Source organism: Pleurodeles waltl, chromosome 12 (genome assembly GCF_031143425.1).
Source record: "Pleurodeles waltl isolate 20211129_DDA chromosome 12, aPleWal1.hap1.20221129, whole genome shotgun sequence".
NCBI lineage: Eukaryota > Metazoa > Chordata > Amphibia > Caudata > Salamandridae > Pleurodeles > Pleurodeles waltl.
In genome coordinates, this window is record NC_090451.1 from 43,258,573 (window position 1) to 43,277,827 (window position 19,255).

Consider the following 19,255-nt stretch of genomic DNA (forward strand, 5'->3'; position numbering starts at 1 on the left):
TCTAGGAGGCCTTACAGCCCTAAGGCAGGGCGCACTATATCACAGGTGTGGGCATAGCTGCATGAGTAATATATCCCTACAATGCCTAAGTTCATTCTTAGACATTGTAAGTGCAGTGTGGTCATATTAAGTACATGGGATGGGAGTTTGCCATTTCGAACTCCACAGCTCCATGATGGCTTCACTGAAGACTGGGAAGTTTGGTATCAAACTTCTCAGAACATTAAACCCACACGGATGCCAGTGGACATCTTAGAGATGCTCCCTGTATTTCACCCAATCCTTTAGTGTAAGGCTGACCGGTCTGTGCCACTAACAGACAAGCTTCTGACCCCAGGGGGTGAGAGTCTTTGTGCTCTCTGGGGTCAGGAACAAAGCCTGCTCTGGGTGGAGGTGCGTCACACCTCCCCACAGCAGGAACTGCAACCCTTGTCAGTGAGCCTCAAAGGCTCAGGCCGCCTGTTACAGTGATCCTCCTAGACCTCTCCGCATCCTTTGACACCGTCTGCCACCACACACTCCGCACACGCCGCCACAACATAGGAATTCGCCACAAAGCCTTAGACTGTCTCACCTCCTTCCTCACCGACCGGACCCAGAGAGTCCGCCTTCCACCCTTCCACTCCAACACTACCAAAATCACCTGCAGAGTCCCCCAAGGGTCCTCCCTCAGTCCCACACTCTTCAACATCTACATGATCCCCCTAGCCAACATCCTCCGAGCACACGGAATCACTATCCTCTCCTATGCAGATGACACCCAGCTCATCCTCTCCCTCACCCGCAACCCCACCACCGCCAAAACCAACCTACATGCTGCTCTCCTCGACACCGCCAACTGGATGACCACTAACCACCTCAAGCTCAACTCAAACAAAACCGAGATCATCCTCTTCGGCCCCAACAAAACCACATGGGACGACTCCTGGTGGCCCACCACCCTAGGCCCTGCACCCAACCCCGCAAACCACGCACGCAACCTCGGCATCATCCCCGACCCCTTCCCTCTCCATGACACAGCAAATCAATGCTCTAACCTCCTCCTGCTTCCACACACTCTGCACTCTAAAAAAAAATCCTTCAAATGGATTCCCCCAGAAACCAGAAAGACAGTCACCCACGCACTCATCAGCAGCAGACTGGACTACGGTAACGCCCTCTACGCCGGCACCACACAAACTCAAACGCAAACTCCAGAGAATCCAGAACACAGCTGCACGCCTCGTCCTTGGCCTCCCCCGCCACGAACGAATCTCACCACACCTCAAATCCCTTCACTGGCTCCTCATAGACAAGAGAATCACATTCAAGATCCTCATCCACGCACACAAATCCCTCCACAACACCGGCCCAACCTACCTCAACTAAAGAGTGAACTTCCACACTCCCACACGCAACCTCCGATCAGCCAACCTCGCCCTAGCCACAGTCCCCCGCATCCAACGCACCACCACAGCAGGCAGGTCCTTCTCCTACCTCGCCCCCAAAACCTGGAACTCCCTCCCCACCAACCTTCGCTAAACCGAAGACCTCCTGCTCTTCAGAAAGAACCTCAAGACATGGTTGTTCGATCAGTGACCCTCCCTGCCTCCCCCTTTGATTCCCCCCCCCCCCCGCAGCACCTTGAGACCCTCACGGGTGAGTAGCGCGCTCTACAAATTCTTTTGATTGATCCAGGGCACTGCAACTATTGGAGATGTCTGCCCCCAGCCCTGCCTATTTTTGGCAGCAGGTCTCGTGGGAAAATGAGGGAAAACAAGGAGAAGAGACCATTGCAGCTCAGATCACCCCCAAGGTGTCCAGAGCTGAAGTGAACACCTCCTAGCACACTCCCCCATCTTGCTTTGTAGGAGAGTAGCCAGTAGGGATAGGAATGTGCTCCCCTCCCCCAAAGGGAGTGGGCACAGGAAACGTGTAGCCACCCTCAGGGACAGTAGCCATTGGCTACTGCCCTCTGACCCTTGTAACACCTCTAAATCTAGTATTTAGGGGCACCCCTGAACCTTGCTCTTCAGATTCCTGGCGACCTCAAGAAGGAGGAGGACTGAAGAACCGACCCCAGCAGGAAGACTTCAGATGACAACAGACTTGGCCCCAGCCTTACCAGCCTGCCTGCAACTTCAAGATTCCTGCTGCAAAAAGGTGACACATCCTGCAGGACCAGCGACCTCTACAACCCCCCCCCCCCCCATCCCCCCAGAGGACTGCCTGCCCACCAGAGGACCAAGAACTCCTGAGGACAGCAGCCCTGTCCACAAGAAACATCAAGAAGTGCCCCAGATCCACGAGTCCTGCCTACTCTGCAGCCAACGCACACGGCCTGAGTCTAGGTGGACGACCAGTCCAGAGAAGGTCCCCAAGTGATTCCGACCTTGAGTCCACCCTAGGTTGACCCCTCCTGGCCAAAACGACGACACCTGCAGCCTAAATCCAGAGGACCCCCCCCGACTGCGACTAGATCCAGCGAAGATTCTCAACGCCCAAAGTTACGCCTGCACCCACAGCCCTCTGGCCTTGGGAAATCCGAGTGACGGTCCAGCAACGTCCAGCAGGCACCTCTCCTGCTTGTCCAGCCTATGGTTTTCCACAACCGACTCCCTGGACCCAAGGGTTCCTCCACTGAAAAGCATTGGGTGCCCGAAGCGGTGTTTGCACCCTGCACCCAGCTGTCCCTGTGCCGGCAAGGGTGTGTGTTTGGTGCTGACCTGTGCCCCCCCCCGATGCTCATCTAACCCCACCCAGGTCTGTGCACTGAAGTCACGGGTACTTACCTGCAACTTGTTTTCTTCCAAATGCCCCCAGTCCCCATAGGATTTCATTAAAAACCCAACACCAGACTTGACCTCTGCACCCGGCCTGCCCTGTGTTGCTGGTGCTGCACATTTGGACTCAACTTGAACCCTGACCAGTGGACATCCCAACCCCCGAAGACTGGGATTGTAAGTCAAGTACTTACCTGTAAACTGTTAACACTTTATCTCCCCTGAGGCTGCCTTGCTTCCTACGAAACATTTCACTGTGTCTACATTTGAAATTGAAAAGTGTTACTTACTTGTAAACTGTTTTATCTGCAAAACCTAAACAAACGGAATTTGACATATAAGCTTGATACAAACTTAAAGCTGTACTTACATGCAACAAAGATCCTTTTGATTCTAGAAATAAAGTAACAAAATATATTTTTTGCTGTATAAAAACATTGGCCTGAAGTTAGTCATTGAGCGTGAGCCTCATTTCTTGACTGTGCGTACAACAAATGCTTTGCACTACCCTCTGATAAGCCTAACTGCTCGACCACACTACCACAAATAGAGCATTAGTATTATCTAATTTAGCCTCTGGGGAACCACTGCACTCTACACACCATACACCTCATTTTGGTATGGTATATACAGAGCCAACTTCCTACAGCCATCTCTTGAGAAAAAAACAAGTCATGAGCTGATTTATGGGTGACAATTTCCACAGAGCATGCCGAAAACAGTCAAGAAAACCCTAGGCATTAACTTTTCCAACTCCTACCAAACTCCTGTCCAACTACCATGCCTTGTTGCTTTAAAAAGATTGCATAAATCAGAACCAATATCACCCATCTCACCTCCCACTCATTCGGCACCTCGAACCAAGCAGGCCACCCAGGCAAGCCTTCGACTTAGAGAAGTCAGTGTGTTGTCCCTCAGCTCTAATCTAATCCATGAAGTGCAGGAGCCTACCAGCATACATCTTCAATAGCCAGGAAGTACACAACTGAGAAAACCTGTTGTCACTCCTCATCACCAACACCTTTCGCAGGAATAGAAATGTTTTGCAGCAGCTCAAATCTCCACCCACCGCTGAAAAAACAAACACTGACCAGAACCTTTAACACTACAGATGTTTGTGCACATCATGCGGGGCAGACATATTGGAATTTGTGGTAACGGCTGAACGTGCCTCACAGATGGAATGTTTCTGGAGTGACTATAAACCCTGTGTAGGGGAATGTCCTCCAAATGGGGGACCAAGAACATGGGACACCAATGCAACTCAGTCTGACTGCAGACACATCAGCCACAAACCATCCATACATTGGTATGGGTGTCAAAGGTACGGTTGTGGGAAGGCACAAGCCCTTCCTCTTACACACAAAGAAGGGCATCCTCCTCTGCTCTCACTAGCATCAAATGTGGGGCTCAGTCCCATAAATAAGACTTGAGCCCCCTACCGCCTAGAAAGGATAAGGGGCAACATTAATCTATATTACAACGAGTAAGATAAAGACCTGAAGTAAAATTACAAAATGAGGCAGTGGATCGCAAACAGACTTAAACTGCCCAGCACAAATACAGAATAATGGGGAAAATATGCCCCCTTAATCCAATACCCCAGGCATGCTCTGAAACAGCCAAGGCAAAAGCCATGCACAAACAAGTGAAATGCACCAAACGTACGTGTCACTGCGATGTGCGAAGCAGCTGTGTACTGTATGTGTTCACAGGGAGGGTTTGTCTGTGGTGCTCAGCAATAGCTTGTAAAACACAGTGATCTCTGAATGCCAGTGAATAGGTCCCACCTGACCCTGGACCTAGGGCGTGAGATACCGCTGCAAGAGCCGGCAAAGTACGAAAGTCAGCATTTTATGGACGGTACAAAATACCCCTTTCTACAAGGTACATCCATCAACACGAAGAAATCGAGAAATGATATAGACATAAATGCCAACTGTTACCAATAAGGCCTAACCACTGCACAGTAGACAACTTAAACCCGGTGTAGAACGGTACAGGATAGATTTGTTGTTGTGTGGCGAGGTTTGGAGGTTTATCGCTGTATGTCCAGTGAAACCTTGTGGGGGCAAAAACATGTTTTCACAACAAAGTAAATGAGAAAAAAGACTTACTATTTCACATTCCCTGCGGGTGACGTTCACCTGCGTCAGGATTTTCAGAACCTCCTTTTCACCGAGTGGATACTCTTTCAACTTTGTATCTGTGCGAACATAAAAGCACACAGGACTATATAAAATCAAAAGCACATCAAAGCAGAAGTGACTGTTTACTAGCACAACACAAAAAGCAATGTTTATAGCTTCAATGGGAATGGGCGCGCAAACACAATATCTTGGTTTTATTATCGACCTGTAAAATATCGACTCCACAATAATGACGACCACTGTACCAACAAGGTTAAAAGATGTGGAATTAAGATTTGAAAATCTATACTGTCCTATAGAATATTAGACTGTAAAGTCAATATTTATGTAAATGGATGTTAAATCCATACTCTTATGAAACACAAGCATGTGAAAGTCTATTGGATAAAATTGTCGTAGAAGTCGAGGCCTACATTTAGGTATCATGTGAAAAGTTGCGCAAGTCCATACTCTCTGATGAAACCCGAGACAAGGACCCTCCCACGGTCTTATTTTTCTTACATTTGCAATTTTGCTTTTAAAACCGCTTTACTGTGCACTAAATCTAAGCAAAAAGTTACTTTTTTTAAAAGAAACATTGTACGTTATTTTTTCGCTTGAGCTACATGGATTGGAACAACAAAATATAACAGCCTATCATTCTGTCGAATTCAGCCAAATATGCCACTTTCAACTCTGCAGAGACCAAGAGCTCAGGGATCTCGAGCAAGATACCAGGTACACTAACATGCAACAGAACCCATTGCACACAAACCTTCTAACACATAGACACAGCATTTATTTGGATATCGCTGTGATCCCAAATGCACTTGTCACCAAGACACAGGTCCCACTAACAAGTAAAGCACAGATTAACCATCCCAAGCAAGCAGAAAACCTCCCTTTAGATTATCTGCAACGGACAGGCATCTTAACCAACTTAAGATATGTGTAAATAAACAGTACCGCTTTCCGCGACACCCCTCTAAATCTGAAATCACGACACCCACCGCTTCACGAAGACACTGCAGAAACCAAGAGACTGACTGACAACAAAATCCCAGATACATCATCACACAGCAACAACTATTTGATAAGGAAACATCACAATTTGGAAGATGAAACCACGAAGAGGCAACAAGAACCCTCTGAAAACTGGAGAGTTTCCTATCCTTGTCAGAAGTAGGAAGCATTGCACAAATGTTGCAACACAATACAACAATGAGGTATCACTAATCAGTGCACTAAACAAATACACAACCAACACTTCTGCCACCTACAGCTTTGCTAGGACCAAGAGGTGAAGGTATCTCTTAAGGAGCCATGAATTCTAAAACACACACCCAAAATGAAATGCTGAAAAAGGACAGTGAAAAATTTGTTTAAGTTGTCTAAAATGTAAAACAGATTAAATTGCATTGTATATTCCTGAAATAATACTGTCAGCCTCAGTAAAATTTTTGTTTGATTTTTAAAATTTATTTTTGTGTAAAGTTTTTACATTTCGAAGCGTACCAAAGAAGTATTAAACTAAGGGCTACGTGCTAGGTTTGCCTGACTCTGATCTTTTCCTACGCTGCAACCATTTTTTTTTTAAAGATTGCACTGTGGCTATTTTAAATATTTTCTAAACAAAACTGGGTTTGTGTTTTTACAGTCTTCATTTTATCGCTGTAGGATAACGGGACACACATTTTTTCCTGATATTATTGAAATTTCTTAGAAAAAAATTACACCGTTTCAGGGATCTGGTTCACCCTTCTAGAAGTTCAGAGAAGATTCATTTTTAGGTCTGGCGTAAGCGAAGGCGTTTTGATTTTACCTAAATTGAGGGTTTTATATACTTACTTACAGGGGCTTTCAGACAGCGATCTACATGCTCTGGTCTGCTATTGTGCCATTCACATTTCTATTTTGCCCACAACCACATACAGCACAGGTAATAGGTCAGCACACTTTAGCTATTGGCTAGCTTTCCTGTGAGTGAGCATTCTGCTCTCTTGCAAGAAGGACATCTGCACACAAAGTAGCTCTCTTCTGTCTAAGGGACTACTACAGCAACGCAAGCTTTTTGAGACCAAAATAAATATTTTTACTTCTACACATTTTTTAAATTTATGCTGGGAAGGACCTGGCAGTTCCCAACAATAAAGTCTTACAAAAGCAATGATGAAACAATACAAGCTTTGGCAAAGAAAAAAAGGCTGGCAGGCAACACCAGACGTACTAACTTTGCCAATGCTTTTTACATCTTTACACTGTAAACCAAACAGCCACTTAGGTAGTCCGAATTGTCCACTTTTCCCAAGCTGCTGACTTGCATGAATAAGTCCTCGAAGGGATCAGTAATTCTGTGCTCTCTGTTTTTGCAGTTTAAACGTATTTTCTACTTTTTTGTTTGTTTGACTCTCCTCCCTTTCATTTCGTTGTCTGGTTGGCATGTCTAAAAAAAAGTTTTGCAGCATGAATCTTTTTCTGGATTCACATGCTTTGCATTATTCTGCCATCTGGTGGTTGGGTCCGGAATTGTCCTTCCTTTTTGTTTTGTCGCTAAACCAGATGCAAATGGGGTACAATTCCTTATTCCTTCTCCCCTCCCGCTGCTCCCTTTTTAGCGTTTGTTTTCTTGTTTTTTTCTACCCCCCCTTGTTCCCCCCCCCCCCCGTTTTAAATCCTATCTCGGTCCGACCTGCTGCACTCAGGTTACGCAGGCACAGAGTGATATATTTGCTTCTCTAGTTAGATTTTGAAGCAAAACTGGCGAGTGCCCGCTGAACGGTGGAGGGCCAATTGATGAATCGCGCAGGGTAATCCAATCGACCAATTAAGGTGCTCCTAACTGAGTGAGAATAGAGATGGTGACATGTTCACTCCAAGTTAAACACAAATATATTGTGAACGAAGTTCAAAGGTTTTGGCTAATTCCTACAGTGCCCATTTCTTTGTAGCCCATGTGATAATCTAAGCGCACTTGTTATGAACTTTTGACAAGCATGCACCAGTCTGACATGTACCTTGGGTAATGGATTGGTTTCTTCTAACTTGCTTAATGCATTATTCTGCCTGGGGAAGCGACAGTTCTCAATGTCGAACACATGCTCACAATTTGAATTTGACTTAATGATGCAGGCGGAGGAGCAGATTTGTCAAGGATCACACTTGGTATTTGTATGGTAGTATGGGGGCGCTATGGCTTGAGATCCAGACATTGTGTCGTGGTCATTACCCCCCCCCCCCCCCCAGACCCCCTCCCCCCCCACACACACCTGCTCCTTGACCCTATGATTCTTCCCGAGTCAAATAAGAGTTTTTATCTTACCCCAGTAAGCGTTTTCCTGCTATGGTTAGATATCGGCAGGGGATGGAAGAGGCCGGACTGCGGACTCTCACAATTAGCTGAAGCAAAGTCTTTCCTGAAAGCCCTAATGAGCCACGATTTAGACGGGGTGATGGCAGGGTGTTTGTGCAGACCCTCATCTGAAAAACGTACACACGCCAGAAAGGGAGATGTTTAAAGAGAGATGCAGAGAAATGCATTTACCACAGACCGTCCATTCTAGTGAAGAGTGTTCACAAGAGTGAAGTTTTTAATTATGTATACTTTATAGACGAGCCTAGAGTCGCTGCTCGCCCAGCCCCTGCCCCTCCCCCTCCCCAGCCCCTTCACAGCTTGTTTTAATGCACTTCCGCCGCTGACCAGCAACTACAGATGACCCAAGAGCAGCAATCCCACTGTTTCTAGCCACACTGCTCTCGGCTGCCAGTACTTTAGTAGAATTCCTTTAAACCTTTATCGTTATATCTCCGGTGTGCAATACTGTTCCTATTTGATATGTGCGAACTCTATATTTAGGGAGCCGGGTCCCTTGTGGTGACCAACAGGGAACAGGGTCACTGCCAATCAGCACTAATATGGGCCCACTAGCCGCGTGGCAAATACGGAGGCGCACACACACTTATGATATGGGTGAAAGACCACACATATTCAGTGCATCATTGCTTACTCTCATGCAAATCAAAGCACCTACGATTTAGCAAGAGTGTGGTATAGAGCGCCCCATCCCCTCGCTCCAAATCTTCCCCCCCGAGTATAACTCTCTACAAATGCATAACAAACACCCCTCTCTAGCACGACAAACCACAGAAAATGTCATGCAATCACACCCATTGCTGGAGGCTGGAAATTCTTTCTCACTTAGCCTTCACTGGGAGGAGAAGTCAGAATGTTAGAGGCAGTAATCTGCATTTATTGTTTTTAAAACGAAAGGCTGTGTCTGGAATTTTGCAGCCACGTCTCTCTGTGGTTACACCTTTTTGGTGCGGTCATGTGCAGAGGGTCAACGCCATGGGAGCAGTGCCTATGGTCCTTCTGTGTGTGCTACACTGCGCTTTTGCAGTAGCTTCCCTGCCCCCCTTAATAAACTGTTGACTTAGTGTCCAGCGTGACTGTACTTCTGGGGTGCAATGGCAATTCACAGTCGCCTCTTGCTAATATATGGACTCCAGAGCTGTTCTTTTTCTTACACAAACACAATTTAACAAGCCAAACGAGGGGGCTCTTAGCAGACTTCTCTCTGATTTTGAAATGTGGTTTAATGTAATGTATTTTTGGTCAGTTATTCTCGCTATGTTATGAGATATATATTACTTTAGCTAGGGAAACTAAGCAAACAGTGCATTTGGAATGTAGTGAATTCGAAAAATGCTAAGATTAACACATAAGATTTTTTTTTTTCTTCAAGGTGGCAATTGGTTTGCAGAGATGTAACCATAGACAGTTTTTTTATGAGTCTTACTGTGTTTTTGCATTTACCTAGATAAAGGTTTCCCCACTGGGTGCTATTAATGCGGTCAGGCATAGATCTCACACACTGGAATAGTGAAACATAACACACACAAACCGTAAAAAAAACCTCTATTGTGAGTGAAGATCGGGGTCAGCGATGGTGGATGAGTTCCAGCTGCGGAGTCCAGGAGCTGCAGAGGAGTCCCTAAAGTCACCTAGGAGCTGTCCCTCGACAGTTGCAGGATTGCAGATGGGTCAGGAGGACCACCAACAAGCACAAGCAAATGCAACTGGAGCTGTTGAAGGTTTGCAGGGCTGATGAGGATCAGAAAGGTCCTGGGGACTAGACCCAGGGAGGGGGTTCTGCGCTGACCCTAAGACAGGAGAGCCAGCAGAAGCAGTTGGAGCCCCCACGAGCAACCCACTGGCAGCAGGCACAGTAAGTCGCAGTGAGGCCCGGGCAGCACACCTGAAGAGGAGTCCCACGTTACTGGAGCAGCAGAGAGGAGACAGTCCTTGCAGGGGTAGAGTGCGGTGGGGGATGGGGCTACTTGGAGCCTGAAGGTCCCTTATAGCAGGAGTCAACAAGCCTTGTTTGCTGCAACAGACGCAGTGGCACAGGGGTTATGTCTTGAGGAAAAGGCTAGGGCTTACTGTCTCCCAAGCTGGACAGAAGGCAGAGAGGACCAAGAGGATCCCTCAGAATCACTCACCTGTGTTGGAGAATCTTCACAGATCCAGAGAACAACAGATCCCAACAGCCAGATGTTGCTGCCTTAGGTGTCCGCGGATGCAGGGGAGTGACTCCTTCACTTCAAGGGAGATTCTTTCTTCCTTCTTTGGTGCAGCTGAAGTCTTGCAGACCCCAGAGGATGCACAGCCGTGGAAATGTTGCAAGTCGCTCACAGGAGTCGCAGAAACAGTGTTGCAAATTAAGGTTGTCTCAGTGTTGCAGTCTTGTTCAGTTACTGTGAAGCCCAGCAGCAGTTCCGGTGGCCAGAAGCAGACTAGGTCATTGCAGAGGAGTCTTGGTGGAGTCTTGCACACTGAATCTAGGGACCCACCCGCAAGGGAGTCCCTTTATAGCCCAAAAGGGGCCTGGTCACTCAAGGTGACCTCGTATCAGAGGGGGTCACTGATGTCATTTGCTACCCTGACCAGTCAGATGCTCCAGGGGGCCTCTGCCCATCTTGTTTTCGAGATGGTAGAATCAAGTGGCCACCTGGAGGAGCTCTGGACAGCACCCTTTGTGGTGATGGACAGGGAAGTGGCCACTCCCCTTTCCTTGGTGCAGTTTCACGCCACAGCAGGATGGCTACTAGGGGGGGCCCTCTAAGGAGCCCCAAGAGTGCATGGAATCATGCAACCAATACTGGCATCAGTATTGGGGTATGATTCTGACATGTTTGATACCAAACATGACTAGGTTCGGAGTTATCATTATGTAGCTAGACCATGGGTAGTGATCTATGGTCAGTACATAGCTAAAATGGCTTCCCCGCACTCACGAAGTCCAGAGAATTGAAGTTCGTAGGGGCACCTCTGCCCGGGGGTGATGCCCACGCACACAGGGACCTGCACCCTGCCCTTAGGGCTGGAAGGGCCTACCATAGGGGTGACTTACAATGACCTGGTGTAGTGACCAGCAGTGAAAAGGTGCATGCACTTTTTCACGCAGGATGCACATGGCAGACCTGAAGACACGGTTTGCATGGGCTCCCATGGGTGGCATAATACATGCTGCAGCCCATGGGGGACCCCTGGTGTACCAATGCCCTGGGTACCCAAGTACCGTATACTAGAGATTTACCGGGGTGCACTAGTATGCCAATTGTGGGGTGTAAAGGGTACCAAGACAACCAAATTTAGAGGAGAGAGCACAATTACTGCGGTCCTGGTTAGCAGGATCCCAGTGAAAACAGTCTAAGCACACTGACAACAGGCAAAAAGTGGAGGTAACCATGCCATAAAGAGACTTTCCTATACCCATGATCATGTCTTTTAAGGTTTTGTTGAATCTTTCAAGTAAACCATTTGTTTGTGGATGGTAAAGGGTGGTGAATGTATATGTTACACACATTCCTTCCACATAGCTTTCAGGTCTGCAGACATGAAGTTTGTACCTCTGCCTGACACCACCTCCTCAGGAAAACCCACCCTGGAGAAAATTCCCAGGAGGGCCTTGGATACTGCAGGGGCTGTAGTGGTCCTAAGAGGAATTGCTTCTGGGTACCTGTGGCATGGCCCACTACCACCAGTATAAATCCATTCTCAGATGCAGTTGGGGAGTCTAGGGGGCCAACAATGTCTATCTCCACCCTCTCAAAGGGTACCCCAACCACTGATAGTGGAATTAGGGGGACCTTTGGAGTGCCACCTGTCTTGCCGTTGGCTTGACAGGTAACACAGGAGCGACAAACTCCTTTGTGTCCTCATATATGAGGCCAGTGAAAGTGAGACAGTCTGTCCCAAGTCTTGCTTTGCCCCAAATGGCCTGCAAGGGGAATATCATGTGCTAAGGTCAGTAAGAACTCCCTAAACGTTTGAGGAATGACCCACCTCCTGGTTGCATCAGGTTTAGGGTCCCTCGCCTCAGAATAAAGGAGGCCATTGTCTCTGTAGACCATATGGATCCCACTAATATCCCCTGCTTCCTGAACAGCAGCTTGCTGTCTCAGGCTTTCTAGAGAAGGGCAAGACTGCTGTCCCAGGCTAAGTTCCTCCCTGGTTGGTCCCCCCTGCATCTAAGAGCTCTGCTGTATCAGCTCCAAGCTCCTCTGGTATAGGTTCCACCCAAGGGGCAGATTACTCTCTCCAAGGAGTGGGAATCCTCACCTGAAGCCTGGACAGGGGTAATTTCTTAACCTGCCTACCTTTCTTTTTTGGGAGTCTCCTGGGCCATTTTTCCAGGCTCCAGTGCTCCTTGCTCTCTCGGTCTCTTGGCCTTTGCTCTTATCAGTGCAAAGATATGCCCAGGGATGCCAAGCATTGCTGCATGGGCTTCCAACTCCACTTCAACCCATACTGAAGTCTCCAAATCATTGCCCAAGAAACACTCTACAGGCAAGTCAGAGGATATTACAACTTTCTTTGGGCTAGTAATCCCACCCCACCCAGCTTATTTCAACAACAGCCATGGGGTAACACTCAGTGTTGTTGTGAGCGTCGGTAACCTGGTAAGTGTGACCAAGTAGGTGTTGTTCGGGGGGGGGGGGGGCAGTTTTTCAGTCACCATAGCGACACTGGCTCCTGTGTCCCTGTAGGCCTCAGCCTCAACACCATTTATAAGGGGATGCTGCCAGTACTGATCCATATTAAGCGGACAGGCAGCTAGAGTGGTAAGATCAGGACCACCCTCAGAGACACACACTGCCTCAGTGGTCTCCCTGACTAACCCAGAGCACACTGCAGTTCCCAAGGTGAACCCAGCTACGCCCTTTGATTGACTACTACTACCAGTGCTGTTGCTGGGGGCACTAGGGGTAGAAGTGGTGGTGGCAGTATCAAGAAGGCTGCTAACACCCAGGGTGTACAACTGAAGGAGGAAAAATAAGACTCTTGCTTCCTTTTGGAAACCTTAATGCCTGCTCACAAGGGAAAACTGTACCCACCAATGCTGCCCAGCATCTGGGATCAGGGAAAGGAGGTGTTCAGAAAACCTGCCACTTCAAAGGCAGTTATGCCAAGAGTTTAAATGAAATACACACCTCAGCACAAGACCTGAAGTATATACAGGGGAATGCACTAGCAGACGCACTAATCGCCTCAACTGCAAGAAAGCGCAACAATGCTCCCACATCAATAGGGCCTTTAACCAAGAAGAAAATAAGTTACTTACCTGTAACTGTGGTTCCCCAGTATTGGTATCTTTCATCGATTCACATGCGACATGGGCAAGTCCTCACACATTCACAAAACATTAATGTGTGGACGTTCAAATTAACAAGGAGGCACAGGTGGGACGAAGAGTATTACAGCAACTGTTTGCAAACTCTGCCTCATTTCAACCCAACCAACCCAAGGGAGAAGATGCCGCTACATGATCTAATGCTAAGCATGTGAATCTAGAAAAGGATTCACGCTGCAAAAAGAAATGGTTACTTGCCAGTAAGAGTAGTTTTGCAGCCTGAAGAGTTTTCTGGATTCACATGCAACCCACCCACCTCCCCAGAAATGAGAGGTTAATGCAAGCAAGTAGGAAAAGGAAAGAGGGAAGAAAAGAAAAGGAAAAAAGAGAAAAAGGAAGAGACAGAAAAGAATCAGAAGATGGCTATCACGCACAGGAACATCCGGGGCACAGTCTGATGTCATACAGGGAATGGACGTACCACCAAATGGTGGTCAACGACACTTACAAAAAGAAGAAGGAGGACAATTCCAGACCCAACTACTACATGGCGGAATAATGCAAAGCATATGAATAAGTAACCATTTAGTTTTTTGTGAGTAACTTTAAAACAAACTGTGTGCAATATTCACTAGTCATGCTTCCCTTTCTTGGCCACTAGGTGACACAATATTTGTGCAATACAGGCTTTTATTCATACTATCTGCTGTTTTTAACTGTATTCTGCATTTTATTTTTTAAATAATGTACTGTGTATTAATGAGTCTGTATGAAGATTTACAACCGATCTTGCAGGAAATCCTACAGCTTTAAATACAATATCTACAGACTGAATAAACTCTCATGTTTAGATCGCTAGAGATGGTGACACTGATGACGATAACCACAACAGACAATATCAGTCTCCTTTTGTTTCTCACTCACCAAAACACACTTTAACTCATGTTTTTCATAGCTTGTTTTAACTTCCCAATGTTATTTTTGAAATTGTTTATTTTTTAAATAAACTTTGCAAATGGATATGGCCCTTGTAAAGCATGCGGTCGCGGCCAAGGCACAAATGTTTGAGACCTGCGACCCACGTGTTGGGTGGAAGGATGCTACTGATCATTATATCTAGGATAAAGTATCCCCTTCCGTACATTATAAGAATATTGCAAGTCACCTCGCATTTCTGTGAGCGTACAGAAGCAAGAGGCTGAAGGCAGAGCTCTTTGATAGAATCCTGAAACTCAGGTGTGCTTTGCAACAGCCTTTTAACCTCCTTCCATCAATAATCCTAGACCCTCTGTGCCTGGCTCTCATATGAAAGTGGATGGTTGCAGATTAAGGTAAATGTCGAATCTGAAGTGCAAAGTTAAATTCACCAAAATACAGCCAATAATTTGTTGCAAAAACATCTTATATACAATTTAATGTAAGTAACATTCTAAAGTAGCTATACTGCCATGTGTGGTAACACAGAGCAAATCCTGCTTTTGCGTAATGAACTGTCGCCAGCAAAAAATATAAATCTGCTGCCATAACCTGCTCAACTTTGATTATAACTCTTCATTTCAGAAAAACAGCCAAGAAGAGCCCAAGGGCTGGTTCTCATGTTCACAGAGCGCTCAGCTGGCTCCGGCAGCAGGAATTATGACATCATAACCCAACTGTTGCTGAACAACTGCATTGTTTTCTTATCACAGGTGACTAGTGATGTCACAATTAGACTTCAACAAGAAAATCAAACATACGTGTTTTATAGAGATTAGAGGCTCTTGTGTATTTTAGGTAAAAACTGATTCCTAAAATGGCTTGTACAAGATATCACTGGTTACAGTGCAACAGGTCTCTAGTAAGTGCAAAACATATTTCTGAAGTAGTCTTGTCACAAAGCTAAAGAGCCCCTCCATAATTTCTGTCCACCATCGATGCCTTCCTTGCGCTGCTCACTTCGAAACAAGTGCCCACAGAATGGCCTCACGTCTGACGGACCTGTAGGGAGTCCCAAGACAGAGCCAACTCAGTCCAATCATTAACAGCTCTGTGGCCATTTGTTCTACTCCTTCCTAAACTGTTCACAGCTCTGTGGCCATTTCCTTTACTTTCTTAACAATCATTCACAACTGTATGGCCATTTAGTTTACTTCCGCCAGAATCATTCACAGCTCTATCTTCATTTAGTTTACTTCCTCCAAAAACAGATATGGCAGAGAGAGACAATAGGGTGGTTGAAGGCAACAGTCTGCAGTCAAGCTAGCTTCAACGCACAGGGAGGCAGAGGCTAGCCATCAGCACACAAAACTCCCCCCTTCCGTAAGGTCCAGTTCTGTGTCAAGATCTCCATGAAGGGCTAACCAAGTTGTACTCACGGATTTGTTCCTCAATGGCGTGCACCAGGTGTATGTCGTATTGTGTCACCAGAGTGATGGAGATACCATGGCGTCCTTGGAAGGAGAAAGAAAGATAGTATTCATTCTCAGAAGGCACTTATACTCAAGAGATTAGATACCTTGCCAAAAGTAACCAAGACAGCAGTGAGAGGTCAAATTTCAGATAACAAATGCATAGGTTCTCCATAGTGAAGGTTGCCTGCTGTTATATGGGGTGATAACTTGCGAGCGAGGAATCAAGCAGTGCTTTCAGGTCCCTCTGGTAAAGAGCAAGATACTCAAATATTATTAACAAAGTGGACTCTGGACCCAGCACTCCCATCTTACAGGAGAACCACAAGGAATAATGCGTAACCCATTTGACACAACATATGTCCACAAGGGAGTATTTAATAAAAGAGGTAAATATGGTATACTGTAGAAGCAGATTCTAGTTGTTATTTCTTAAAAATGACTAGATTTAGATAATCTAAAATCCACTGCCACTCTGAAGAGTAAAAAGAATCAAATAGCTCCTTCACACCCAAAATAAACACTGAATTGGAACTAAGATTTTACTTATAAGGAAACACTTTTAAAATGTGGTTAGAGTGACGATTTACAATGCACTAACTTAAGATCAATAGCACTTACCAGCTCTAGCTGTCCGACCCACACGGTGAATATAAATTTTAGGCAAACCAGGCGTATTGTGGTTGATGACAACTTGGACAGTTGGAATGTCAAGTCCTCTGTAAAAAGGAAAAACAGACAGTTCAACCTGCTGTCTTGTTACTCTCTCATCGTCATTTATATCCAAGGTTGACTTAAAAATACAGCCACCGCACTGCATTCATGCTCAAGTTCCTAGCGGTGCTGATGTTCAACAACTTGCCATTTTGCACAGATTTCAAGAATAGAACACAAATCTCATGAACATACCAAGAATGGCTATTTCACAGAAACCAAACCAAACCAGTTCTATGTCAGGACCAGAGGCGAGGATTATGCTCTGCTTTCTTTATTAACTTCCAGCAGACTTCAACATTTTACAACATAAACTAACTTTCCCATCAGTCCCAGGGACAGAACTACAGAAGACAACCAATCAGCACCCTGATCTTGTCATATACACAACCATCCCCTGCGTATCCTCCTCTTTCTTTCCTGCTTCCCAGCAGCTAAGTACCTTCCTTCTCGCTTTCCCATAAGTGTCGTATTTGTCATTGGATTGGGTTGGGTTTTCCTTTAGCTGTGGTTGAAGGCGGTGTAATTGCTGTCATCTTTCCGTGGGACCACACCTCAGTGCTCCTTTCGTGGTGGCTGGCAGTCTCTGGACTGGGCGAGTGCAGTGAGGCTGGCTGCCTCTAGGGGCACACGTCGGAAGACGAGACAGGCCATGGTGGTCGCACGCTAGTCAAACACTGTGTGATAACTAGCGAGCACTGCCCCTGCGGAGTCTGCGTCCCTCCCGAGCCACCTGGAAGGCCTGACGCCCATCTTCATAGGTCCGTAAAATCACCACAGAAGCAACTAAGTTGCTGAACAGCTTCACGCCCACCAAGTGCACTTTCAGTGGCTGTTCACAGGGCTGGGCCCAGGTGTTTCTCAACACCCCCGCAGCGGTGGGCGAGTTGGCCATGGGGCAGTGACCCCAACCAGCGCACAGCGTACCCAAAATTGATATTCGCTCGCCCAGTGCCACATGAGCTTCGTGCTTTTTAGAGCCTAAGTGCCTATTACCTGGTTTGCCTCGCTGTCCTTGGGCACTCCCCCTATAGCGCCGATTCTTTCAGCCAGTTCTTCCCATGCTTTATTTCCAGGGCTCCCATTCACATAACTTACCGCCTACTGTGCTGCCAATCACCTACAATTCATAACCCCACAGGGGCACCTTGACTACCATGGTGGAAGAGTACACAGAGGAAGAGACCCTTCAGGTCCTTCCTATGGAAGATGATTTTGCAAGGTAGTAGATGCCTCCATTTATCAAGCTGTGGCTGCCGCAACAGAACCAATGGAGCGCCGCCTGATGGAGCTTCCTTATGCCTGCCCTTGAACCTAATCAATGACTCCCGCCCAGTACTGCGGGTTTTCCCCTCACAGAGGTGTGCTAGAAAAAGCAAAGGCAACACGGGGATCGATCTGGAAGCGTTTGATTGCCTAAAAAAAGCTTTGCTGTCGCAGCCTGCGCCACGTGAGAAAGACAATCATTTGGGGCACCAGAGGCGCTCTCTGTCATCTGACCACGACGAGGATCAAGAATCACCCAAAGAGACGGGCCCCTCATGCCCTCTGCACCCTTCCCCGGAGCCTCCAGACCAGCGAAACCCTGAGGAATCCTGAGACGTGCTAGAGCCGGAGGACCTCACTCACCAAGGCTTGGCGGAATGGCCCCCAACAGAGAAAGTAGCCAAGTATGTGGCTAGCCTCCATCGGAAGTGTAAGGGAATGCCTCCTTGGCATGGTTACCCCCTGACTTTTTGCCTTTGCTGATGCTATGTTTTGATTTGAAAGTGTGCTGAGGCCTGCTAACCAGGCCCCAGCACCAGTGTTCTTTCCCTAACCTGTACTTTTGTATCCACAATTGGCACACCCTGGCATCCAGGTAAGTCCCTTGTAACTGGTACCCCTGGTACCAAGGGCCCTGATGCCAGGGAAGGTCTCGAAGGGCTGCAGCATATCTTATGCCACCCTGGGGACCCCTCACTCAGCACAGACACACTGCTTGCCAGCTTGTGTGTGCTGGTGAAGACAAAACGAGTAAGTCGACATGGCACTCCCCTCAGGGTGCCATGCCAACCTCACACTGCCTATGCAGTATAGATAAGTCACCCCTCTAGCAGGCCTTACAGCCCTAAGGCAGGGTGCACTATACCATAGGTGAGGGCATAAGTGCATGAGCACTATGCCCCTACAGTGTCTAAGCAAAACCTTAGACATTGTAAGTGCAGGGTAGCCATAAGAGTATATGGTCTGGGAGTCTGTCAAACACGGACTCCACAGCACCATAATGGCTACACTGAAAACTGGGAAGTTTGGTATCAAACTTCTCAGCGCAATAAAAGCACACTGATGCCAGTGTACATTTTATTGTAACATACACCCCAGAGGGCACCTTAGAGGTGCCCCCTGAAACCGTAACCAACTACCTGTGTAGGCTGACTGGTTTTAGCAGCCTGCCACACTCAAGACATTTTGCTGGCCACATGGGGAGAGTGCCTTTGTCACTCTGTGGCTAGTAACAAAGCCTGCACTGGGTGGAGATGCTTATCACCTCCCCCTTGCAGGAGCTGTAACACCTGGCGGTCAGCCTCAAAGGCTCACCCCCTTTGTTACAGCACCACAGGGCATTCCAGCTAGTGGAGTTGCCCGCC

General features: G+C 47.1%; 1 protein-coding gene across 2 annotated transcripts in view; it reads right to left on the minus strand.

Moving 5' to 3' along the window:
• Positions 1-19,255, minus strand: part of DDX49 (DEAD-box helicase 49) — a 126,499-nt gene that overhangs the window by 18,687 nt on the left and 88,557 nt on the right. For both annotated transcript variants that reach the window (XM_069216245.1, XM_069216246.1), the window contains 3 exons: positions 16,533-16,630; positions 15,879-15,953; positions 4,880-4,968 (listed from right to left, as the gene is read on the minus strand). In XM_069216245.1, the coding sequence (XP_069072346.1) occupies positions 4,880-4,968; positions 15,879-15,953; positions 16,533-16,630 (262 nt within the window). The remainder of the gene's footprint in view (positions 1-4,879; positions 4,969-15,878; positions 15,954-16,532; positions 16,631-19,255) is intronic.